Source organism: Solea solea, chromosome 15, assembly GCF_958295425.1.
Source record: "Solea solea chromosome 15, fSolSol10.1, whole genome shotgun sequence".
Taxonomy (NCBI): domain Eukaryota; kingdom Metazoa; phylum Chordata; class Actinopteri; order Pleuronectiformes; family Soleidae; genus Solea; species Solea solea.
Genome location: NC_081148.1, coordinates 7,514,586 through 7,538,205, shown reverse-complemented (window position 1 = coordinate 7,538,205; position 23,620 = coordinate 7,514,586). Strand labels below are relative to the sequence as shown.

Sequence of the window (23,620 nt, the reverse complement as noted above, 5' to 3'; positions counted from 1 at the left end):
GACACAGCAGGAACTCCAGTGAATTTGAGGTGATGAAGATATACATGAACAGCTGAGGAATAACAATAACTTCCTTGCATTTTGAAAGCAGAGATGTGGTCTTTTCTTCAAAGTAAAATGCAGACATTCATTTTTTACATTAAGCAATTGATGTATATGTTATGTGTTCCGGTCTTTGAGAATACTGTGAAAAACTGTTTTCACATTGGCTCACAAGGACTGACAGCTTCAATTCGACTCCTGAGGATCACCTCGGTGTCTGTGTGTGTGTGTTTGTGTACACATGTCTATAGTAGGCTGTGTGGACCAATTGTCAAGCAAACCTATCTTTGTTTCGACCTTGTGGGGACATTTTGGCGGGTCCACACAAATGTAACAGGCTTTTCGTGGATTACAACTTGGTTTTATATTACATGTCATTTAGCAGACACTTTTATCAAAGCAACTTACAATAAGTGCATTCTTTCTTTCCTTTTTTGTCTCTTTGACGTCGTCTTTGTCGAGGTACAGTTGAAAGAGACTCTTTTAGGGTTAGTTATGATGGTTAAGGGTAGGGTAAAGTGGGTAGGGAATGCATTATGTCCACACAATGCATGCAAAACCAGAGTGTGTGTGTGTGTGCATATGAACAATGTCACAGTCAGAGGTAACGGTCAGGTTAATCAATTATTCAGACTAGTTAAATTTCTCTAATGGATTAAATAAAATACATATTGGTTGGTTACATATCAAATGTTAAATTATAAACATAAAAAAATAAATCTAAAACTCTTTCGACGTTAAAGGCACAGCTAACAAAAATAGACTAAGTATGTTTTTTGTAAAAAGCTGCAGCAACAATGTGAACACACACACCCCACACATATTTTTCTCAAGTTGACTGTAAATGAGAGATGTAAACTAGCATCAGAACCAGGCACCCAGTCAAAATGAAACTCAGTCCTCTGAGAACTTTGAAGCAAGACGAGTCCTTCCCACTTTCAGGTGAGAAAAACAACAGGATGCTGCAAACCAAAGCTTACAGTATTTTTGCTGAATCGAAAACCCTTTCTAAAGATGCAGTAAAGAGGAGCCTTTGTACCAAATCCTCAACAGTATGTCCACACTGTGTTCGAAATTGATTCCTTTTTTTCCATTTGCTATATTGATTCAAAGGCACCTGTTCATTAAGATGATTGAGTCATCTCTATACAGAATACATGAAATGACAAATTCTAGGACGAAATTTGATTCATTCATCTTTGATCACCGATCCACAAGATATTAAACATTCAGAGTGAAATGCACTGATTTATATTCCAAATAAGACAATTAAGAGTTGGATATGTGACACTGACAGCCTCCAGTCTGGATCAAAGATCGTGGTTGATAGTGAATCCTTTTTGTAGCAGGTGGTTTCTGGTGTGCAGTCGATGAGGGGTTAGATTTACATGAACTGTATTTAGGTTTTGTTTCACTCACTTGCAATTCTTTGTAAGTTGGTGTGTGTGTGTGTGTGTGTATGTGTTCACATATTTGTTCCCTCATGAGGATCTTTTCTGACATAAACACCAGACCAGGTTTGTCGGGACCAAAACCTTGTCCAGATGAGGCAAAACTTAATTTCTGAAGAACTGATTAAGTTTAGGACTAAGAGTTGAATTGTGTTTAAGTTTAGGTAAGGGTTAGGTATTAACTGGCTATGATTAAAGTTAGGGATAATGCTTTTTTGTTAGGCTGTCCAAATTAATGGAAGGCAATTCAGTGTCCTAAGGAGAATGGCTGCACAAACCTGTGTGTGTCTGTGCAGTGAAACCCATGGTATGAAACATGTGCACTATTGTGTGAATAAGTGTGTACCTTGGTGAGGTAGTCATGTATGTTGAGCGTAGCCAACTTGGTGAGGTGTCCATTGAGGCCCAGAGCCATGAGGAAACCTGCATACTCATTTGCCAGCTCAGGACTTTTTGGCTTGTTGTATGCGATCCAAGCCGAGTCAACCTTTAAAAAATTAAAAACAAATGTATTTGTACAAGAATAAAGACGTGTGTTTACAGGAGGGAGGAAAAGTGTATAATTAATAGTCACATTTGAAACGATTGTGACCAGTTTCTATAGGTATGTTCAAATGGAATTGTTTTTTCTTGTATACAAGTATACATTTCTGTGTAATACTATATTATGAGTGATTATGTAAAACTGCACACAAGAATCCATGGGGATGCAGTTGTGGTTAAGAACAGACCTGTGAAGCTGGGGCTATTTTGAGTCCAGCAGCGACTCCGTTATGGAAGCTGGGCCAACCCGTCATATTAGAAGGAACATCAATGTTTCCACTGTTAAGATCTACCATTGTGTTTCTAGGCGGAGCGCGGCCTAGAGTAGAATGAAAAAAATAGTCAATTAAGTTTAAATAAAGAAATACAAAGAACAAAGGATTCATTTTCTAAACCTTTAAACCTAATTACACTGGTATAACCTAAAAAAAGTATCAGGGTTCAAGTTTATTTAATTATCTAAGTTTTCCATACATAACATATATTTAATAATGTTTGCCAATGCACAGATATGAGTAAGGATGTTCACACATTACCTGTAAGGTTAAGTTTAGGGACAGGTAAAGGCTCAGTAGGTACAGGGTGATAGGAGAAGAGAGTGAAGAGTCCTCGGCCAACTGGAAGAGCCATGGTCCTCTGACACAACTGTAGTAGTCTGAAGACAATACAAAGATATGAGCAAAAAACCTTCAAAAAATATATACAATATCAAAGTAAACAAGACAGTAACAAAGATCTGAAATAAACGAAGGAGAAGAGAGACAAAGGACACCAAACAAAACTGTAAATGTCCCATGAAAGCAGAGTATGGGCGGGTCTTTGTGACTAGATTTGAAGCAGTCATGAAACACACATTATACTCACTTGTTCTCTTTCTCCTCAATGTACTCATGGTCAGAAACCTCCGGTAGCTGGACAACATTGACTCGCACTGGTCTGGAACTCTGCAGGAGCCTCCTGACCTCCTGGACCCTCAGATCCTGACTCCAGATCAGCCCTGTTACCTGGTGAGAAGAAATTAAATTAGTAAATATCATTTATTCTTACATAAAATAATCCAAGTATGTCAAGAGTCTAAAATCATGGTCAGATATTCTATGCCCCAAAGAGTCTCAAAGAAGCAGACAGCACTAAGCCAGGTTACTTTACTTAACTGGTTACAGCTCATATAGATTAATACAGAACCCAGAATATTTAATAACACATTATTTGTTATTATTTTTATTATTATTCTGTGGAGATAATAAACTGAAAAATGATAGATAATGTGCTGTCAATACTGTGGTGAAACTTCAGACAAAAAACATTGGGAAGCATTTCTTTAGAGAAGTAAACACAGGTTAGACAGCAGCGTCTTTGGAGTGGAAAGAGACCAGTCACTAAGGAGATGTTTATTTTCTTGAGTCTGTTACCTCTTGAATTATGTCTGACATCCCATCTTCTTCCTCATCTGCCTCTGTGGTCACAGGAGGCTCCAAAGACAAACCAGAACCGACAGACTGGAGACACACGTTCACATAAAGCCACAATAACAGTTACCATTACTATACAATATTGATATAATTTCATTTTAAGCTCTAAATCTATAGACACACTGGATATTTTTTAGAGATACATGCTTTCCTTTAAACAGTTAGGCTGGTTTTATGCTTTATAGCTGATATAAAACAATGTCTGTTTTATCATTTGAGGGTTTTATTTAATGTCACACTCACAGCTTTGCTCTTTGCCAGGGTCATCTTGTGAGCTTGTCTGGTGAGATCCTGTCGTCCAATCAGCATGCAGACATCCTCAGACCAATCAGAGGATGGCTGCTCTCGGCAGCGGTAGATGGCCTCTCTGATGGGCAGAGCAACACCAAACGGCACTGACTCCAGGTCCTTCAGTGTGAAACCTAAACCAGTGAAATGAGAGGAGAGTGTTTAATTCATAGGTCACACAAGAAGCCTCTGACTCCCTCCTTCAGAGCCATTCACACAACTGCTGTTAAGTTGTAAGCAACACTCCACAGCACTCTGAAGTACAGTAAATTCATATTGTCTGCCAGAATTAGGATAGTGTTATAAAGGGGTTACAGTTTCAGCACACCAGAGGTGAAGAAAATATCTGCTCATCTTACCTTCTGAGGTGAGCCAGACCATCAGCTGCTCAGCCAGGCTCTCACTGGAATATGCGACTTTCACACTGCTCTGTCTGGAATGAGTGCACAAAAACAATTAGCAAAATAATGGTAAATGCTTTTTATTCATAATTATAGCACTTTTCTAGTCTTGATGACCACTCAAAGCTAGTTTACACTACACACCCATTCACTCACATTTTCATAGAGCACATCTCTGTGTAGCACATTTTTCTTTCATACTGGGGTTGTGTGTCTTGGGCAAAGAAACATAGGCTATGCTTTACAAATACAATACTATATTTAAATAGCTTTAAAGGCTCATAGCTAAAATATAACTTTCTTCTATTGTTATATTATTTTAGTCCAATCACAAAGCATGAGGAAAAAGCTTGAAAGTGTTCAATATTTAATTCATTTTAATTTCATGTAAAAAAAAAAAAAATAAAAAACATAATAACATAAAAACATGAAAACCCTCCTCTCAATGCTGGGAGATTCATTACCTTCTGTAGTGCACTTCACTGACACGGGACTTCTGGCCTGAGACGGACAAAGATGAGAGTATAGGGAATGAGAGAGAGAGAGAGCAAAAAAGTGGAAAAAGGTCAACAGGTTCATTAATGTGTTCTCATTTGTAACATTAAAATCAGATTAGTTGCATTTTCAGAACTAGACTGACTGGTTATTGAAATGTATGACAAAACAATTGACTCGGGTAAATGACATATGTTATTGTTGTGGCATGTTATTGTTTGGTTTCATTTTGTCAGAGAAAATAGCACAGTGTTATACTGTATGCTCTCACACCACCCACAAGCTTAAAATCTATTTCTATGTCAGTTTAAAAAGACCTGCAGCTACTGCTTTCACCTCAGCCTCACTTCTTTTGTCTCGTCTTTTTTTTTTGTCGGCAGCAAAAATCAGGTGACACAAATCTGCGTCATACACCTTTCTTCCTTTGTTACTGGTGCCTGAAGCAGGAAAGCATGGGACTGGCAGCTAATAAGCGCAGCTTGTCAATAAAGGATCACACATACACACAGCAACACGGTTCAGTCAGAAACACACATGGTCTCAAGATACAATCAAAGACAAGTGTTCACCAACAAACCTGCAGAGAGTTTGACCAGGTACTTTGACACATTTGTTGAAGTCGCATTTTCATCTCCAGAGATGTAGAGAGCATAACTCTGAGAGAAGGATGAAGGAGACAAGATGGCAAAATATCAAACAACAGGCAGCATCAACATAAAAACAGCATTAAAAATGCAGAATTCCTTTTTTTAACATTTGAATAAATATGTTGAAAATTTCTGCAGAGCTGCAGCTCTTGTATGATCAATATCCTTGTATTAAATGCATTTAACTGAATGTTTTTCAACATTTTAAAGTCCACCTCAGATAGAAAGAGAAGCAGTTCAGTTTTCAGTTCATCTGAAAAGTAAGACCTAAAGTCTGTCCAGATACTGGGAAAAATATTTAACTCGGGAGACATTTTGAATTACAGGGAGGTGAACCAGAGGTCTGCATCGCTCATAAGCCATTTCTCCTCTAATAGCATTATTCTTCCTAATGCAGATCCTGGCAAACATGACATCCATCATAATATAAACCAGCACCGTAAGTCTTGGCAAAGCATACAAACACAGTCTGTTCTCAAACTGGTCATAGACACATTTGCAAGTAAAAAAAAAATATGGAGGACTATTTGTGACTAGATTTAAAGTCATCTAAAGTCAGCATTATCCAATGACAAGGTGCAGTGTCTGCAGGGTCAAACTTGCAGGCCACTACATAATGCGCCACCTATGGTCAAAAAGAGGAATGTCAAAAACTGCAAAAATAGACATGCTAATGAGCGCCAGCTATCGTAGATTAATCTCTTAAGTGTAGATTCTGGGCACAATTTTAGATGCTGTAAATGCTCACCTTTTCAACAGCTCTGAGGCTCGATGTTATTACAGATATATTAAAAAAAAAAGTTATGTTAGTTAACCCAGGTTTACCATCAGTGATACCTGCAGACCTGAATTTTAAAAAGATGTTACCCTTTTCAAAAATGTCTAGTGACTTTTCTTTGAAAATTAAAACCTAACATACAGTAAATCAAAGTATGCTTCTACATACAACATGTATTCTACTCTAAGTGACTCACAACCTAGGATACAGGTTACATCCTTTTTTCATCATGCGGCAGACAAACCGCTTTTTGTTAATCATCTTCCAGAACAACAGTGACCAAAGTGTATGTCATGACATAGAGTACACCAAGCAGGGCTTAATAATCACCACCTCCATCATCGTCTAGACAAACAGTAGCAGCTGTAAACAGGATTTGTTATAAAGTGTCCTTCCTTCATTCATAGACAAAGGGTAAATCCATCAGCCCTACACATACAGCAAATGTACGCTTCTTCATCCATACTGTGTTGTGATTGCTCTTTATGCCCAGAAAAACAATCATGAGCTGCACAAACAGATTATCTGACAGTGTCTCAATCAAAGCTGAACTCTTTACCCTCACAATCTCTTTCTCTCTTCCACTGCCCCCCAAAGGTAGATACTCGATGTCAAAAACACTAGCAAACAACACAAACTCTATAAAGAGTGCGGATTGAAGTGAGAGTAGACCAAAACAGTGGCAAAATGTTGACTGTGTATGCTTTTGTCAGTCATGTATAGATTGTAGATTATGTTTCAATTGCTTCTCTATTTAGATTTTTCTTTTTTATCATTTTAAAATGTATAGACAACCACCATATTTCGGAATTTCTGAAATTTGTTTGACTTGTAAGCATATGTGAGCTGAGGAGGTATGTGTTCAAATATGTTTGGCAGCAGCACATACAACCAAACACAGAGGTTGGCCTGCTTTGTCATCATCTACTTAATAATTTGGTATCTTTGGTCATCTGAGACAATTAGCGCTTCAAATTAATGGGGAAAAAAACAATAGGAAACTTGTAAACCTAACTGTAACACAAGCACTTAATCTTATGAAATACAGAGGAGCTTTGGTCATACCAGAACCAGCAGCCTGGTCCTCTGACAGATGCCAGGGAGGTAAGGGAATGGTGAGATCGCCTCTCCTCTCAAGCAGCTACTGAGCCAGCTGAAAACACAGGGAGGCTCTGCTCTCATGAAGGATGGACGCTGCATCTGACCGATCATAGCTGAGGGAAGGTGAAGAAGAGGGGAGAGAGGGAACGGTGAAGTACATAAAGGGATGAAACAGGTGTTGAAAAACAAGTAAAAGAGAATGAAGGAAGGAAAAGGGAGCAAGGTAGGAAAGTGACAACAGAGGGAGACAATTAGATGAAAAACAAGTAAAAGAGAATGAAGGAAGGAAAAGGGAGCAAGGTAGGAAAGTGACAACAGAGGGAGACAATTAGATATAATGCTATTGTATTAAAATAATAGGCATAACAATAAGTATGAAATCTTTAAAGCTCATGGTGTTCTGAAACAACATACGGATACTTTTCGGCTTAAAGGTTGATGATAATCTGTATTTACTTATTGTCAACAAATCCCATTCAAAAATCTGATACACAACATCATGTATCACCGTGCCAAAGATAAGGATAAGACTTGCTGCTATTGGGTGAGACTGTGAATCTGCAAGATTTGCTCAAAGCAGATCCACTCCCCAATCATGACTGCACTGACAAATCATCTTCTGCTAATGACTGCAGCAATTGTAACTATAACATTTTGGCTTTTTTGTTCAGTGGAAGACGCATCATCCATCTTTATATATACTTAAGCGCAAGTTATAATGCCAGTGGGGGCTGGTACCCTAAATAATGAGCCTATAGTCTTCCGCAAAGACCACAGGTTCACTTGTACCTTGTGGCCCTTTGCTGTGTATCTTCCCCTCTCTCTCCCCCTTTACTGCTATCATCTGTCCAATCTATCAACAACAAGTGTCAGAAAGGTACCTAAGCCTAGGATAAGCAAAGTTAGAACCACCTTTTGACAAAATAAGACATTTCATAACCATCTATTCCAATAAATCACGTCTAATGTGTTTCCTGACTTGATACCATTATCAAACTATTAAAAAGGTCTTACCCTGGTCTATGACGCAGTTCTCATTGAAACCACTAATTAATGAAGGATAATGTCTCCAGTAGAGATCCACGTATTCATCCAACTGAAGGTCTCTGCAAACAAAACAAGGTCATTATTATAACATACAATATTCCTGTACAGCAATGACTCTATACACATGAACATGATAAATAATAATAATCCCATACTCAAAAAGTATTTATTGTTTAAGAGGCTGGATTCAACGTAAATAGTTGAAGGACATTGGAAAAAACAAAACTAAAAACAGCTCTATGTTCTCAAAAAGCCCCAGTGGCATTTAACTTGATTTTCAGCAGTAATTAAAAGACATGGCCAGAGTAATTAACAACTGTGAGTCATTACTATTCATCTTAACATCAAGTAATCAATAGTTTTTAATCCTGCTATCAAGGCCCCACTCCCTAACACCTACCAGCTGTGTGTGTGTGTGCCTGTAAAATTGATCATTAATCTTAACCCTTTATTCTTTCTCATCTTTTTTGTATCCTGCTATTTTAATTAATGGTATATTTTGGAGTTTAGTGGTTCACACATAGTTTTTGACCTTATAGCCTAGTTTTTTTAATTAACAGTGTTTTTCTGTGGATTAAAATGCTTATTAACATCCTGCTTGAGGAAATAGAATATCAATAGGAAAAATCTATCTTTACAAATCTAATTTTCAAGACCGAATTTAAAAAATATATATATTTGAAATACAGAACTTATCAAATTTAACCCATGTAATAAAAATATCCAAATCACAATTTTGGCCTTATCCACAGTAAGTCGGTTAAAGCGTACTTCAGCCCACATACTAACCAACACAGGCCAATTACTGTGTAGAGCGCTTCACTCTCCCACTCCGCCTATTCTGTTGATGTCATTGCCACCAATCACAGCAGTCACTTGACAGCCTGTTGAAGTTTATTTCACAGTACACACGACAAAAGACCCTTGATTACACACTAGCTTTCACTTAAAAACACAGTGAACCAGGTTGTCTTTTGTTGTGATAAATATCACAAGTCTCCTCTTCATTGTGTGACCTTTATGCAATAAAGCAGCAGTTTTTGTTCTGCTATTCACTTTTATGTGAGCCTTACTTTACCTTCACATTCTAAATACAAAAACAATCAATAAAAGTGGACGTCACAGGCGAAGTCCACTTTACTGATTTGCAGCACGCTCTGTATCTGGCCAAGTGACTGTTCTTGGGATCATGGGCAAGCCAGTCTTTTCTTTGATGAGCCAGAGATCTTGGAATTTGTATTTCCCAAGCATCACATAACTTGCTCTCTCTGGTTTAACATTACTCGCTCATTGTTCTGTAAGAGAGCAACCGTGTACAGTGCCCACAACACTGCTAGCAATTACGACTCAATGTTTGCTCTGCATAGGCCTAGTCTTAACATCAACCAATCAATGAAGGGCGCATGACACAGTAGGCACATCGGCAGCAGGATACATTTACCTAAATATCAACTTCTTTCTTGCACAAAATGTAAGCACTTTCAGTGACCCATGTCTACTTAGGGCAATTTTCAAAAACTTTCAAGGGCCCAATCAAATTCACACTTTCAAGGATTTCAAGGACCTGTGGGAACCCTGACACAGGTTTGTGCAGCTATTCTTATTAGGACACTGCACTGACCTCTATTCATTTGAACAGCCCTAAACAAAGCGTTACCTCAAATGTTAACCGTAACCATTTAAAGACCAACCCTAAACTCACAACAGTTAAAATGAACCCTAAGCTTCACCACTTCCTGAAATTAAGTTCTTCCTCATTAGAACAGGGATTTCATCCCCACAAGGACTACTGGTCCTGACAAAGTCAATGTTTATGCCAGGAAAGGTCCTAAAGAGGTAACAAATACGATAACAAACACACTAAGTCCAGCAGCAGTTACCTGGCCAGCTGCTGAAGAAGACAGACCAGTGATGAGGCTCTTGCCCGCTGAAGCTCATCCAGCTGCAGCTCCTGATAGAGTAGATGGAGGACATAGAAAAGTGCAGGTATGTGGGGGAAGAGAGGAGCTGAACTATCCAACTTCAGAGATGGACTGGAGGGAGAAGAGTTCTAGGACAGAGGAAGAAGAGAGGGTTCAGAATTCAAGATTCAATTAACTACCTTTTACTTTTCCTGAATGATTTCCAAGTGTCACTTGCCAACTAGTTCCCATAAACACATCAATTTGTTACCGTCTGGATGTATTCCTTTGATAATATAAACAATAATATAGATTGATATACACAGCCAACAATCTTTAGACTAAAGTGAATGCAGTCTAACTCAAAGAGTGAAAATAAAGGAGCAGTAAAAACATGGTATGAAAAATATCAGTGCATATATACAGCACATATACAGAGCAAACATAGCAAACAATTTACACACAAAGGACAGGCCTGCAGTTTCTGTGGAGTCCACTGAACCAGATACAGGCTGGAAATTCATCTGACGGTGAAAATGAGATCCCAGCAAATAGTCCCAGTCCTGCAGAGGGAAGAGACAGAAGCCTGTCAAAAGGTGGGTTACCTCTCTTAAGAGTCAAGGGCTTGTTCTGACACCCACTCTGGAAACCATTCCTTCATTATTAGGGATGCGCCACATGAAATGAATTGCAGTCCATTCCAACAAAGGTATTACCTTCACGGATTACAAGTCTTGTAGTTACCTTAAAGTAGACACCACTGATGGGTCTTTAGAGATAAATATACCACAAACATCACAACACATCATACTTCAAACACACACCTCATCAGAGCCTCCATCAGAGGGTCTTGCTTTCTTGGCTGCAATCACTGGGGAGAGAGGCACTTCAAAATGCAGCTGGAGAAACAATGAGGACAGAGGACAAGGTCAACAATCACAGGTGAGTGATCAAAGTGAAAAATAGGCTTTTCAGGCTCTACAGCGGACTTACGTTTCTTGTCCAAGTGAGTCGCTCTGTGTTGTAGCCCATCAGTGTCATAAAACAGGTGACAAACAGGTTCCACTCTGCATGAGCACTGGGATCACCAGGGGCGTTGTAGATATTATACCACTTCACCAAAACCTGCAAAACATAAGTCAACAGTTTTTTGTTTTTTTACATGTTAAGAGAGTTTCTCAAGTATCACAAATGTATTTAAAATCCATAAAAATGTGTATTCTAGGCATAGTGTTTCATTTTCATAGCAGACACAACCTCTGGTTCTGGAAAAGAGTCGCACAGTGTTACATATAAGCTAAAACACAACAACTCTGGCATGGCTGTATTTACCAATACATAATGCAAGTAATCAGAGGTTTGTCCACAGGTGTCTTACGATGTATCCATGCCACGCTTAGTGAGAGAACTTAACACTGAACGAGACAAACCTTCATGGCAGCTTCCTTTGGCAGGATAAAACGAATCGCCTGAAGGCATTTCCTCACTGAAATAAATCCGAGAAGAACAGGGTTATGAAGACGGAACGGTTGAAGGCATCAAGTTAATTCCATATCAGTCAATAAAAAAATCATGAACTTACTCCCAACTACTTCTATTATTATGGTGTTTGATTTTAAGGCAATCACCATGCACCATACAGAATTAGGTAAAAGTACTTTTGTCCATTCGGAATCTTTTGTATGGAATATGTTGCAGAAAGCCTGGAAATTAACTTGAGTTAATTTCATTGAGCACTTTTAAATCCAAACAAGAGTTCTTAATAATTGTTTTTCATAATCTGCTTGTAAATTTAATCTGGTTTGTCTTTTGCTTGTGTTTTAACTGTGTAAATTTGTAACTATGTTGAATGTGTTATATTTGCTGCTGCCTTGGCCAGGACTCCGCGTTGAAAAAGAGGTTCTTAGTCTCAATAGGATTTTTCTGATTAAAGAAAAAATAATAATAAGGCACTACATCATATCGATTGTTTTGACACAACCTTTGTTTCATGGCATTCTACATCTCTTCCTGTTCACTGTTAATGTTTTCGTATTGTTGAAGTTCTTATATAAGGCATTAAAAACACAGGATTCCTAATCATCAAAGAGCAGGAAGTCTCAATTAAAGACCTGTATTTTCCTGACATGCACAGTTTCAATCAGCAAGAGTAAGTCATAAATATTATATTTAATATAGTATCAAGATTTTTTGAAGGAACACACAGTAGCACTTTCTAAGTCTTCGTCTTAAGGTCTGGTAACAATCTGGTAAGGAAAAGTTTTAAAAAAAAAATATATAAACAAGGACACTGGGAAAATAACTTTGCAGGAGAGCAGTGTTTGAGTTTCTACCGTCAAAATCAAATGTCATCTATTTAACATCCTCTTCCCCTTAAGATCAGAAATATAAAGGAGGAAATTTAAAATGAAGCACCAATTCGACTGTAATTAGTGATACTGTGTTTCCTAACAACTCTGACCAATCAGATTCCTAATCAACATCACCGGGCTGTCTTAATGTGACAGCCAGAGTGGGAAAGGTCAGAGAAGAGGGGGATAAATGCCATCTCATTAAAGGGGCAGAGCCTCGACTGGGATCGATTAGTAAATAATGGGGCGCAAAGCATGGCAAAGACAGAGAGGAAGTGACACACACGGTAAAACACACACCCAATGCTGCTTATGACTGTATTTAAAAGAGCAAGCTTTTAAAAAAAAGTTAAAAGGTGATTGAAAAACTTAATTCAACTCGGAGCAGATGCTGAGAAGGAAACTGACCCATCCTCCAAAAAATGTATTATAAATGTCAATTTTAGTTGCCTGCCAAAGCCTGGTTTGTACTTTGCTGCTCAAAAAGTAATAACTGTCCCTGGACAGAGTTTGGCAAGTCACATGACATTTTCATCTTGCGCTGCGGCCGGCTCTTTTGTCATTGATTTGTCACAAGATATCTTGGCTGAGTATGAAACATCTGAATGGAGACGGTGACTACCAATCACACTGCATAACATAATATGATGAAGTCTACCACTCAAGAAAATCCGGAAGGGTGCCTGGAACAAGTTAATTCAACAGGACGTTTGATACCAGGTGTGTTTACGTTTATATTCTGTACAAACCCTGACAAACAGTGACATTCACAGACTTTAGGTCGGTATGTGGCTATGACTTCAGTGGACACGCCCCCAGAGTCTCAGAGCAGAGAATGACACCGATTTGAAAGCTTTCAAATTTCCTTTGAAATCATTAAAATTTGGTGAGTAGTAACACATTTTTCTGTGTGGTGACAAATTTAGAGGAGATATTTCTATCACTTTATAGCGACTTCAAAAAAATAGTAAATAAAATTGCCATCACAGCATCTGTTTGAGAAATCGCTTTTGTTATTGTTCATTGTTCATCCCTAGTTGGTACAAAAAATACAGTATGAGCGTCATCAAGTAATGAAAGACTATGGTGGTTTGTGCTCTAACTGCGTACCTTCATTACAGTAACCTCCTGTTTAAAGAATGAAAGTATAGTATGTAAACCTTATTGATCTAAAGAGTGATGCTCTTGATTCATTTGCTAATTACCCGAGGTTCCCACGCATAACCCATATGATATTTCTCATGTGTACCTGTCTTTTAGCGCTACACTTCTTCACTTAGTTATTTATTTACGTCTTAGTAGAAACTTTGCTATTTATTTACATGTCTTAGTAGGTAAAATGGCTCCACTGGGACATAATAAAGATCTTGTATGTATGTAAAGATTTTTTTAATTAGGGTTCGAGCACAAGGTGCGTAGAACCCTATTGAAATGCAAAAGATTATTATTCTTTTTTTAATGTATAGTTCATTAAGATGTTTGGTGCAGAAAAGGGATAAGAAGAATTTAAATAAAACAAGGATTTGTTTAAAAAATCGGATTTTTCTCAGAGATACACTGAAGTGATTTTGTTTGGTTCTGTAATTTTTTATACAAATTCAAAGGTCTCTCTCAGAATAAAGAGCTGGATGTTAATAATGTTGAGTATGAGGTGACGGTAGTTCATTTGGAGGTACAGATGTGTTTGTGGGTTCGGTGCGACTCACCAAGCTCTGAAGTAGCGATCTCTGGGATACAGATCCTCGCCATTGTGCCACTGTTGAGTTCCTAGAAAGAGAAAATAATTGAAGACTTACATCAGTGCAGTACAGTACAAAATAAAATTAACAATGGCTCTTCCCTTATGAAGTGTTCCGAACCATTACAGTGAAAGGATGTACAGAATAATCAAGACACCACCTACATGGAATCTGGCCATAATACGATGTATTATTTACACCTGCTGTAGAGCAAGTTGTTAATCACAAGGAGAGGACATACCTCTAAAACACAGCAACATAAACATAAGTTCTGCACTGGAACAAATACTTGTATTCACGTATCAATATAACAAGTCTGACAAGGATAACCCCTGAAGCAAACATTCACAATTATATATAGGACCTGAATCTCTCTCACACACACGCAACTGACTTGAAACAATACATTTAGGCTCTCACTAACAGCAGTGAGTTTAAGCAGAAGCTCTCTTTGATGCACATCTACACTCTATTGAATGAACGACAGACAAAAATCCCTTTGTCTGTTATCAGGCACATTAAAAGGATGATTTTATAACCTAACCCTATTGGATTTCATTGATGCCCAGTACGATTTTAATGTATACTTTTCTTCAGTGTCTGCCAGACATCTTGCACCTGAACTGATTCAGCCTTGGCGGATAACTGTGGTATTAGCTAGAAACATGTCCTGAAAATTATCTTCTATCTCCATTTAAATAAGGAAAAAGTGAAAGAGACAACATCTCTTTGCACAGTGTTGTTTAAAGTGCTGGATTTATGGTGAGGGTTGTCTTTTGGAAAACACACACAAAAACCAACCTACCAGGGTGACACGGTTGCAAACGGGATCCCTCAAGGCACGGATGAAGGGCATAGCTTGGTGGAAGGTGTAATCTTCCAAAAATGAAGATTCATGGTGTTTCATGTTTGGACCCCTCAATTCTGATACTGGTGAAGGCATCACAGCCTCAAGAAAAGAAGAAGAAAGGAGGTGACATCAGACGTGAATGAGGAATAAAAAGGGTATCACAAGGTAAACATGGGTATAGCAATACTGAGCTGATTTCCTGATAATTTTATGCAGCAGAATGCAGAATTTAACAGGGAACCAAATCGATCTTCTGTGTTTACTATGACAAGATTATCTTGGTCTGTGGAAATTTTTTCTCAAGACAAGAAAACTGATATCTACAGCTGTGAGACCTGAATGCAGAAAACAATAAAAATGTGTAATGTTTAAAGAACAAAATGTTTACAAAACATGGCAGTACCTCATCCATTCTTTGGAGGTGTCTACTGCCAGCATTTGCTGGTGTGCTCACATTCTCCATTGGTGTGCTGAGATGAGGGGGCTGGTTGGTCAAGGTGAAAGTGGGTAACAGGAGTCCAGAGACAAAAACCTTACTGACCTAATGGAAAACCAAGAAAGTAGTTCAGCGATTTCACCACCTTACACAAGTAAAAATGTGCATTAATTAAATTGAGTCTGTCCATACCCTGGTGATTCCCGTGTAGAGAACCAGACTGCCACAGGCTTCCAGAACCAGCATGGCATCTATAGTCTGTGAAACAAAGTCAAATGGCAAGAAACATGTTAAGACCAACATTATAAACAATTATTTTGCAATTTAGTAATGAATGTAATGATACATCGACACAAGTTTAAAAAAAACGATATACCGATTGTTTTTTGTTTTTGTTGTTCTTTTATGAAGTACAGACACACATCAGCGTGTTTCTACAAATGTCACCTTATTTGCCAACAATGTGAATATTGGCCTGTATTAACAGCTGATAAATCCTGCATCCAACAATGAATCCTTTAATTTTACAAAACGTCAAATCATTATTTCACGTACCTCAGTTTGTTTTGGTGCGTTTGCATTTATTTGGCAATGATAGAAAACCAAAAGGTACAATAGTACATTTAGAACTGTAATACAAGGTCTGAAACTGTGAGCAGAAATGTTTAAAACATACCTTCTGTTTCACAGTACAACTCACAAAAAAGAACCTCACTGATATACAGTATCTAGTGATGATGTGCAATAAACTCCTGAGACAGAGCTTTAGCTCAGATAAGTATATACACAATGGTTGCTGTAGGTAATGGAGGCAATTACAGATCTAATTATATCAGAGGGAACAAATAAACACACGGTTGGTGTAGTGGTTAGCACTCTTGCCTTTGCAGCCATAATACCCGGGTTTGCAATTAACTGAACATTTCTATAATATGGAGAGAAAGTGTCACAGAAACAGTCAGACTTTCTTTTATCTTCTATCTGGAATTTTATGTAATATGTAGTTCAGTTACTGGTGACTTGTACAGGGTGTACCCAGCCTATTGCCCTATGTCCCCTATGCCCCCCACGACCCTCAGGTGGAGGATAAAGCGGTAGATGATGGATGGATGTAGTTCAGTTTGTCAGCTGATTAACAAACCTCTCTGTTCGCAAATAATTTGCATTTCACTGAAAGAAATAGAAGTCTGTGTGGATATTTATTGCCTGTGTCTACATTATGTATGTACCTGCAGAGGTTCTGCATCTTTGGCAGGGATGGATGTGACAGAGGTAAAGATGAGCTGAGGTGAATCATTGCTCTCAATAAACTTCACACATCTGTGGAAAAATACAAAAAAGATGTTACACTCTAAATAAACCTTCAATGCAAGTTCAAGGTTACATTTTAAGTGATTTCTCAGATGTTATATATACTTGAAGGATAAAAGTCTTGGCACAAATTGTTTAGCTACTTTTAAGACTTCTCTGTAACACTTCACAATTAAGTAATTGTAACTTTTCTATACTTTTTTTATAGTATTTTATAGACTTTTATGTATGACATACATTAAGTAGGAATAGATCATGTTAGTTAGTTGACCTGAGTTGTTGGTGAGACTCCACCAGGAAACAGAGATAGCGGTTTTCACAGACGTCAGAGGTCAGAAATATTTTAGAAGCCTGGCTGCTCATCTCCCTACAGAAGCAAACAAGGTGGTGAGAAACCATGAGCTGTTATCAACAAAAATTAATATATTTTACGCATCATGTTCTACTAAAAAGAAAGGTAAATTTGGGTCAATGCATCAATATAAGAGGCCAGTACAGATGTTCAGTAGGGTCCACTCTTGCTATATAATGACCTGTGACATCCAGCGGTAACTGTCTCACTCCACAATTGTTCCATGCAGAGGTCAGGCTTGATGGGCTTCATCTCTGGCACCAGCATCGTCTCATTGACTGTGCTGTTAGGAGAGGTTAACAATCCATGGCCCCCCCGGGGGGGCGGGGTGTTGAAAGACGTGCTGAAACGAGCCACTCCTGAAAAGGATGGAGCCGCCATCCCTGGAGAGTGAGCACGGCTGGGATAGAGGGATAGCAAGTGTGAAATTAGTGCGTTTTTTGACCACAAACGATGTTATTATGGAGACATGTACAGTGTAGCTAACTGAAAGACATGTTTTATTCAGGATCTTTATGTGTCCTGTCCTCTACTGTCATATACTGCATACATATATTTAAAAAAATTACTTTCTTTGAAGTCCAACTCACCTGAGAGCAGCCATGTTGGATATACTTGGGGAATGAACACGAGAATGTACCGCTGGTGAGGATGTCAATATCCTGCTCTGATGGCTGTGCAAAGTACTGTAGTTGAGTGGAGAGCCCGTGCTTAAAAGGCAAAAAAAAATCAGGTCCATTTAAGTCATGTAGCAATTGATACATTTCACATTATGCTAATGTATTCAAATTTCTTTTCTGTGCTTGATTTTCTTTTAGTTAATCACATAAATTAACGGCATGATTCATAATTCTTTGTTTATTTATTCTACATTTTTAGTGAATTACTTTTAATGATAACCCTCATACCGATCATCAAATAACCATTGCCACTCTATGTGCTTTAAACACTCACTTCACTTTCATTACCTTGCTCCAGTTCCAGGACCAAGCCCAGCTGCCCCACTCCCACCAGGGGAGTCCAGACGGGGGATGTTACGGAGGTGAGAGGTCAGGAAGCCCGAGGCCATCAGACTAAACGGTGTGCCAACTGGCTCTGGACAACGTAGGACTGCTGATCGCTCCTGGTGAAGAGAAGAAGCAAAATCAGAAACAGGTCCTCTGTGGCTACACCTGTGTGTGTGTGTGTGTGTGTGTGTGTGTGTGTGTGTGTGTGTGTGTGTGTGTGTGTGTGTGTGTGTGCGTGCGTGTGCGTGTGCGTGTACGCGTGCGGAGATGGGACAGTATGCGATTCTGATGATGTGATAACCTGAAGCAAAAAGGTCACAGTATTGGGATAACAGCTATAAAATGTCACTTCCTTCAGTGAAAACAAAGCTGACTGAACTCCGCTCACACCAAACCAGAGAGATTAAAGTCGGTATGGAACAGTATGGTAGATACATTTTAGTTGTTTTGATGCCTTGACTTTGTAAAGTCATGGTATACTTTGAAACCAGTTATTATAGTGTGTGAACGTGTAAGACCGAGTTTACTCACATCATGAGTAACCTTGCGCAAAGCCCATACAATGTGAATTCCCTGTATTGTGTCATAGGTGACAACTACAGAGGGCTGTGCACTGCTGAACACAATCTTCATGGTGGGGTCAGAAGCATACTGCACACGGGAGCCTTCAAACAGACCTGGTAAATACATACATATACTCAGATAAGAACATGTTGCTTATTATAACACATTCAAGAAGGTATAAGTGACTGTGTATGTCGTACCTGCAGGCTTACACACCACTGGTGCAATTTCATCTAGAGGATGCAGCATGCTGAATACAGTGGGCAGAGGCTCTCTGATGGGGGAAAAAAAATGCAATTGCGTCACTATACAGACAAATGACAATGTATCTGTGTGACAAGCAGAGTTTTAATGTAAACATGATTGTGTACCCAGGGAGGCTGAGTTGTGTATCAGTCACTGTGTTTTTTCGCTCTAGCAATAGTCCAAATTTGGTTGCCCAAACATCTGAGACCTAGAGGAGACAATAGGTTGGATGTGAGATACATGTTAAACATACCGTATATTATTTTGTTAAATAAAATGGATATATGAAGATCAATATTAATTTAGTAACGGATGTGTTTTTATAGACTTCTGCTTAAATCATTACAAACACTCACCTGGAACGGAAGTGGTGAGATGAAATCCTTCCCAGTCACAGTGTGTACGTTGACACAGCTGCTCTGGATGATGCATACAGTCTGCTCCAATTCCTCCTCTGCAAAACAACAGTAAATATGTTTAAATTTCATTGGGAAAAATCTCACCAGAACAACAGAAAATTTAAATATAACTTCAAACAGTAAGTGCGTATGAAATTTGCAATATACTGTACCATCTTTTTTGTCCTGAGGAACAGCAAAGTTACACCACAAGGCCTGCAGACGGAAAAAAGACAGCTTTAAACGTTTGCCCAACATATCCCAAATTATATAGCATGGTGGGAAATAAGGAGAAATCATTATTACTATTTCATTCACATCCATTGCTTATCTGTTACCTAGGAAAAGTACCCAAATTTCACTGACGCCTCAATTATTTAAAGACCTACAGTAATTTGATAAGTGAGTTTCCATGTGTGTCTGCACGTTATGGAAGAAGCTTTAACGGCAGTTAACTTGAATAGAAATGAGGATTTCTATGGACTTAATGAGTGTTTTAAACTTTTTGTACAAAATGTTGTAAAGTACAAAACTCAACAAAATATATCTCATATATCGATATATATCAGCCTTATCGTTTTTAGATATTTTTATCCATAAATGTTCCATATTATATCCCTAAAAGGTGTAAAATGACATTAAAAATGAAATACTTAAGAGACATCCAGACCTGTTGCACAGGGCTATCAACAGTAAAGGCCTTGTATACATTGGAGGCTTGGGTGCGACTGCCCTGGCTCCAGACAACCACATTTCCTGCTGTGTAGAGCTCCTCTTCAAACTCCACATCCTCTTCCCTCACGCCAATACAGCCTTTCCTAAGCTGCCAACATTCCTGTGGCAGTGAAAGCACAGGTAGTAAAGGTAAAACAACATGAACATAATACAAAATATTCATCAATTTGTGAAAATATGGCTTGCATTCATAGTTTATTTTATTTTTTGTTTGATCCATATATCTCACTACTCCCATTTTTTAATATTAGTTTTTACTTGAGTAGCTGCAACATTAGTACTTTATAGAACCAAACTATAAAATCTTACCCTTTCTCTCTCCTGTAGACTAACTTCCTGCAGGGACCCCACCAATCCTGCGGCGCCATCTGAGGACCAGAGCTCGGAGGCAGGCTGAAGCTCTCTGAGCTGCAGGTTGAAGGCATTTGGATGGTTCCTGCAGTGCTCACGTCCAAATGGGACAAAAGACTGCAATTCCCCTGCGGCGATCATTGTGGCTGTCTCTTCATATACGACTTCCGACATGAGTTACGGATATCAGCATTATTTCTGGGTAGAATATGGGATGAAGGTCAAAATAAGAGGGTGTTGTTTGTTATTGTTTTTACTCAAGCGGGGAAAACTGAACTGCAGAATGTTCCTTTAAAACATTACCTACATTAGATGTGCAATGTAAACATGGCACAATATGACTGATGTACAGTATCATATAAATTTACTGCCAGCACACTTTTCACAAATTTGAAGCGAATGTACCACCAAACACTTTAAAAGAAAACATGGATAGCTGAGGCTGTGCCACAGCCTTGGTAAACGTGCTAAACTAGTTACGGTTAGCAAGGACTGGTGTGCCAAATAAACGACACAGGGAAACACCATTAAGCTCAAGAAGCATTAATTAAATGAGGAGTTAAAGCATTCATAGCTGTCATTTAAAAGAAAATTGCTATATGAATCCATGACAGTCCAGCAATAGTTAAAATGTGGTGCTAGGTAATGACAAGCTGGATTCCATATTGCACCATTTATAGCAAACACATGTAGCGGTGAACATAATGCAGCAGGAAAAAATAAATAAACACGTTGACAGATAATGTTTGATATGGGACTGTACAGTTAGCATGAGCATGCTCCTGCTAAAACCCCACAGAGTACGTTGATTAATGAGGCTCGGTTAGCCTGGAAGCTAACGCTAGCTTCAGCTAGTTTGGAAGTTGCCGCATCTCTGCCGCTAACCTGTTAATAAGGAATAGTCTGGCTCTTGTCGCGGAGTCCTTGTCTTTGCTTTGGATGAGTCTCCGCTGGCAACGACATGAAAACAACCCGAAGCAGGAGCCAAACTGCGGATTTGGCTACAGCAGGTTTTCAAAAGAGCGCGGACATCTTTGCTATCCCGACATCCTCTTCCTCCACGAGTCAGCCAATCAGCGGCGAGGAGAAGAGAACGCGAGCGATGATTGGCTGCCTTCACATAGACGCTGCAAACTGCAGACAGCTCCCAACATCTGTCTGCTCCAGCTCCAGGTCCACCTCATCCTCTTCTGCAAAGAGGACAGACCCGGTGCCAGGAAAGCAAGTGAATATGCCACAATGAGCAGTGGCGTGCACAGACATTTGGAAGGGCAGGGGCGAAAATTAAAAGGGCACCTGCTCACCGGTAGACAGGGACCACTATAAGGTTCCACATTCTCACACACCTGTGTATATATATGCAGGGACCTCCTTTAAAGCACAGCATCACTTTCTTTCACCGAGATGGGAATTTTCTATGCAGCACTGAATAAAATTTCCCTTTGCATGTGACACTGTCATGTAGAGACAGTAGGGAACTTCATAACAGCCTTTTTAATTGGAAGGGCACCCATAGGAAACACAGTTGCTAAGGCATTTTATAGGGCCCTACATTACTTTTCTCCACTAGAAAGGCACTCCTTTAGAAACAATATAGAACAATAAGAGCTGATTCAGCTCACTTCACTTCTGCTCAGGTGTTTCGAGTTCTTCGATGTACCTTATATTAAGATTCAAGAAGTTTTATTGCCATGTTGAGTACAGAGGAATTTGTTGTGCAGAAGGGTCTTTGTACAGGGGTAATCATTCACACACACTAAATAGCTTAAAATGAACGACAGTATAACCTACACAACATACAATAAATAATTGTATCGCCCAGAGTACATCTGTGAGAAAAAAAGAAAATGTTGAAGCCAAGAAGTCTTGTTGTTTAGGGCATAATGCATAACTGTGCAAAAATCTGCCTCTGTCTGCTCACACTTCCCACATAAGGGTTACATTCCTGAGAGAATTTATAGTTTATAGTTCAACCTTTGAGTAGTGTAACCTGTTTATCTTAAATTGTATCAAACAGTGCCATATAGCAAGACAATGGAAAACAGGTATTAAGATATTTTAAACCCCTGTCCCGTATGTCCGCTGCTATTTATATCCTTGTGTATTTTCCCCCAGTCTTCCTTTGTACTGTTCATCTCCAATTATCCATGACGCATCAGTGTTTCATATATAGCTGAAACTGCACAACCTTCACTTGGGTACTTGATGTCTGTCAGGTGACGCAGTCTCAAAATGATGGAGCTAGGTCTACACAAAGAGTCAAACTTTGTCTTTGATATAGTCTGTATTTCTCCTGGAGCTGCTGGAAGGAATCAACACGGGTACACACTGTGGGTAGCAAGGAAACAGCTTTATAATAATATATTCAGGTAATCTGTTGTTAAAAAAAAAATTATATTGTTAATGGACAAACACATGGACAGGTGCTGCACTGTATGCACAATGTAACTCCTGTGAAAAAGGTGGTTATAATAAATACTGTAATTGGGGGGGATATGAGGATTTTGGGTGTTACGGGAGCTGATGTGTATGATGGATGTCATGCAACAACACATATTGTCTGACTGAGTTACCTCTCCCAGACAATAACAGTGGAATTCCCTGTATGGTGTGCGTCAGAGAGAGAGAGAACGAGACGGTCAGGCTGCTGTATCTTATCAATATATTCATCTGTTAACTGTGACGTGTTAAAGACATGATATTACAAAAGGGAGTGTATCTGGTATCACAGGTTAAACTCTAACAGATGATACCAATCATCTTATATATGTGTATTAGATGTAATAAATTATACATATTGTACTGTGCAAAAGCCTTTGGCAACCACCAGCTTTGATGCTTTAAGAAAGTTTTAATGACAGTCCAACACAAAAGTACACAAGTAACTCTGATATCTCTAGTTTCTTTTCCAAACAACGTAAAAGTCGGCACTGCACACACTGCTGCCCTTAGTAAGTCACCTGCCGAGTTTGAAGGCTGTCAAACGACATGTTCAACAGTTAAGCGTGTAACAGAAAAACATTCCTTGAATTCATAGATCGATAGATAGATTAAGAAATTATCATATGTGGTCATAATTACATTGCGTAGGTGGCTTAATTATTGCATATTCAG

At 38.8% G+C, this 23,620-nt stretch overlaps 1 protein-coding gene across 2 annotated transcripts in view; it reads right to left on the bottom strand.

Moving 5' to 3' along the window:
- The window catches only part of anapc1 (anaphase promoting complex subunit 1), a 40,417-nt gene extending 18,855 nt beyond the window's left edge, over positions 1-21,562 (bottom strand). For both annotated transcript variants that reach the window (XM_058651985.1, XM_058651986.1), the window contains exons 1-33: positions 21,392-21,562; positions 20,465-20,704; positions 20,091-20,255; positions 19,594-19,636; positions 19,379-19,476; positions 19,148-19,230; positions 18,977-19,050; positions 18,744-18,889; positions 18,174-18,328; positions 17,796-17,915; positions 17,387-17,605; positions 17,125-17,220; positions 16,772-16,862; positions 15,735-15,800; positions 15,510-15,647; positions 15,062-15,205; positions 14,224-14,284; positions 11,597-11,652; positions 11,160-11,291; positions 10,991-11,065; positions 10,631-10,729; positions 10,146-10,315; positions 8,233-8,324; positions 7,183-7,331; positions 5,270-5,348; positions 4,662-4,698; positions 4,156-4,229; positions 3,752-3,930; positions 3,449-3,535; positions 2,901-3,040; positions 2,573-2,691; positions 2,225-2,355; positions 1,840-1,980 (exon numbers count right to left, since the gene is read on the bottom strand). In XM_058651985.1, coding sequence (XP_058507968.1) covers positions 1,840-1,980; positions 2,225-2,355; positions 2,573-2,691; positions 2,901-3,040; positions 3,449-3,535; positions 3,752-3,930; positions 4,156-4,229; positions 4,662-4,698; positions 5,270-5,348; positions 7,183-7,331; positions 8,233-8,324; positions 10,146-10,315; positions 10,631-10,729; positions 10,991-11,065; positions 11,160-11,291; positions 11,597-11,652; positions 14,224-14,284; positions 15,062-15,205; positions 15,510-15,647; positions 15,735-15,800; positions 16,772-16,862; positions 17,125-17,220; positions 17,387-17,605; positions 17,796-17,915; positions 18,174-18,328; positions 18,744-18,889; positions 18,977-19,050; positions 19,148-19,230; positions 19,379-19,476; positions 19,594-19,636; positions 20,091-20,255; positions 20,465-20,680 — 3,675 coding nt within the window. In that variant the 5' untranslated portion in view covers positions 20,681-20,704; positions 21,392-21,562. The remainder of the gene's footprint in view (positions 1-1,839; positions 1,981-2,224; positions 2,356-2,572; positions 2,692-2,900; positions 3,041-3,448; positions 3,536-3,751; positions 3,931-4,155; positions 4,230-4,661; positions 4,699-5,269; positions 5,349-7,182; positions 7,332-8,232; positions 8,325-10,145; positions 10,316-10,630; positions 10,730-10,990; positions 11,066-11,159; positions 11,292-11,596; positions 11,653-14,223; positions 14,285-15,061; positions 15,206-15,509; positions 15,648-15,734; positions 15,801-16,771; positions 16,863-17,124; positions 17,221-17,386; positions 17,606-17,795; positions 17,916-18,173; positions 18,329-18,743; positions 18,890-18,976; positions 19,051-19,147; positions 19,231-19,378; positions 19,477-19,593; positions 19,637-20,090; positions 20,256-20,464; positions 20,705-21,391) is intronic.
- Positions 21,563-23,620: the final 2,058 nt, after the last annotated feature.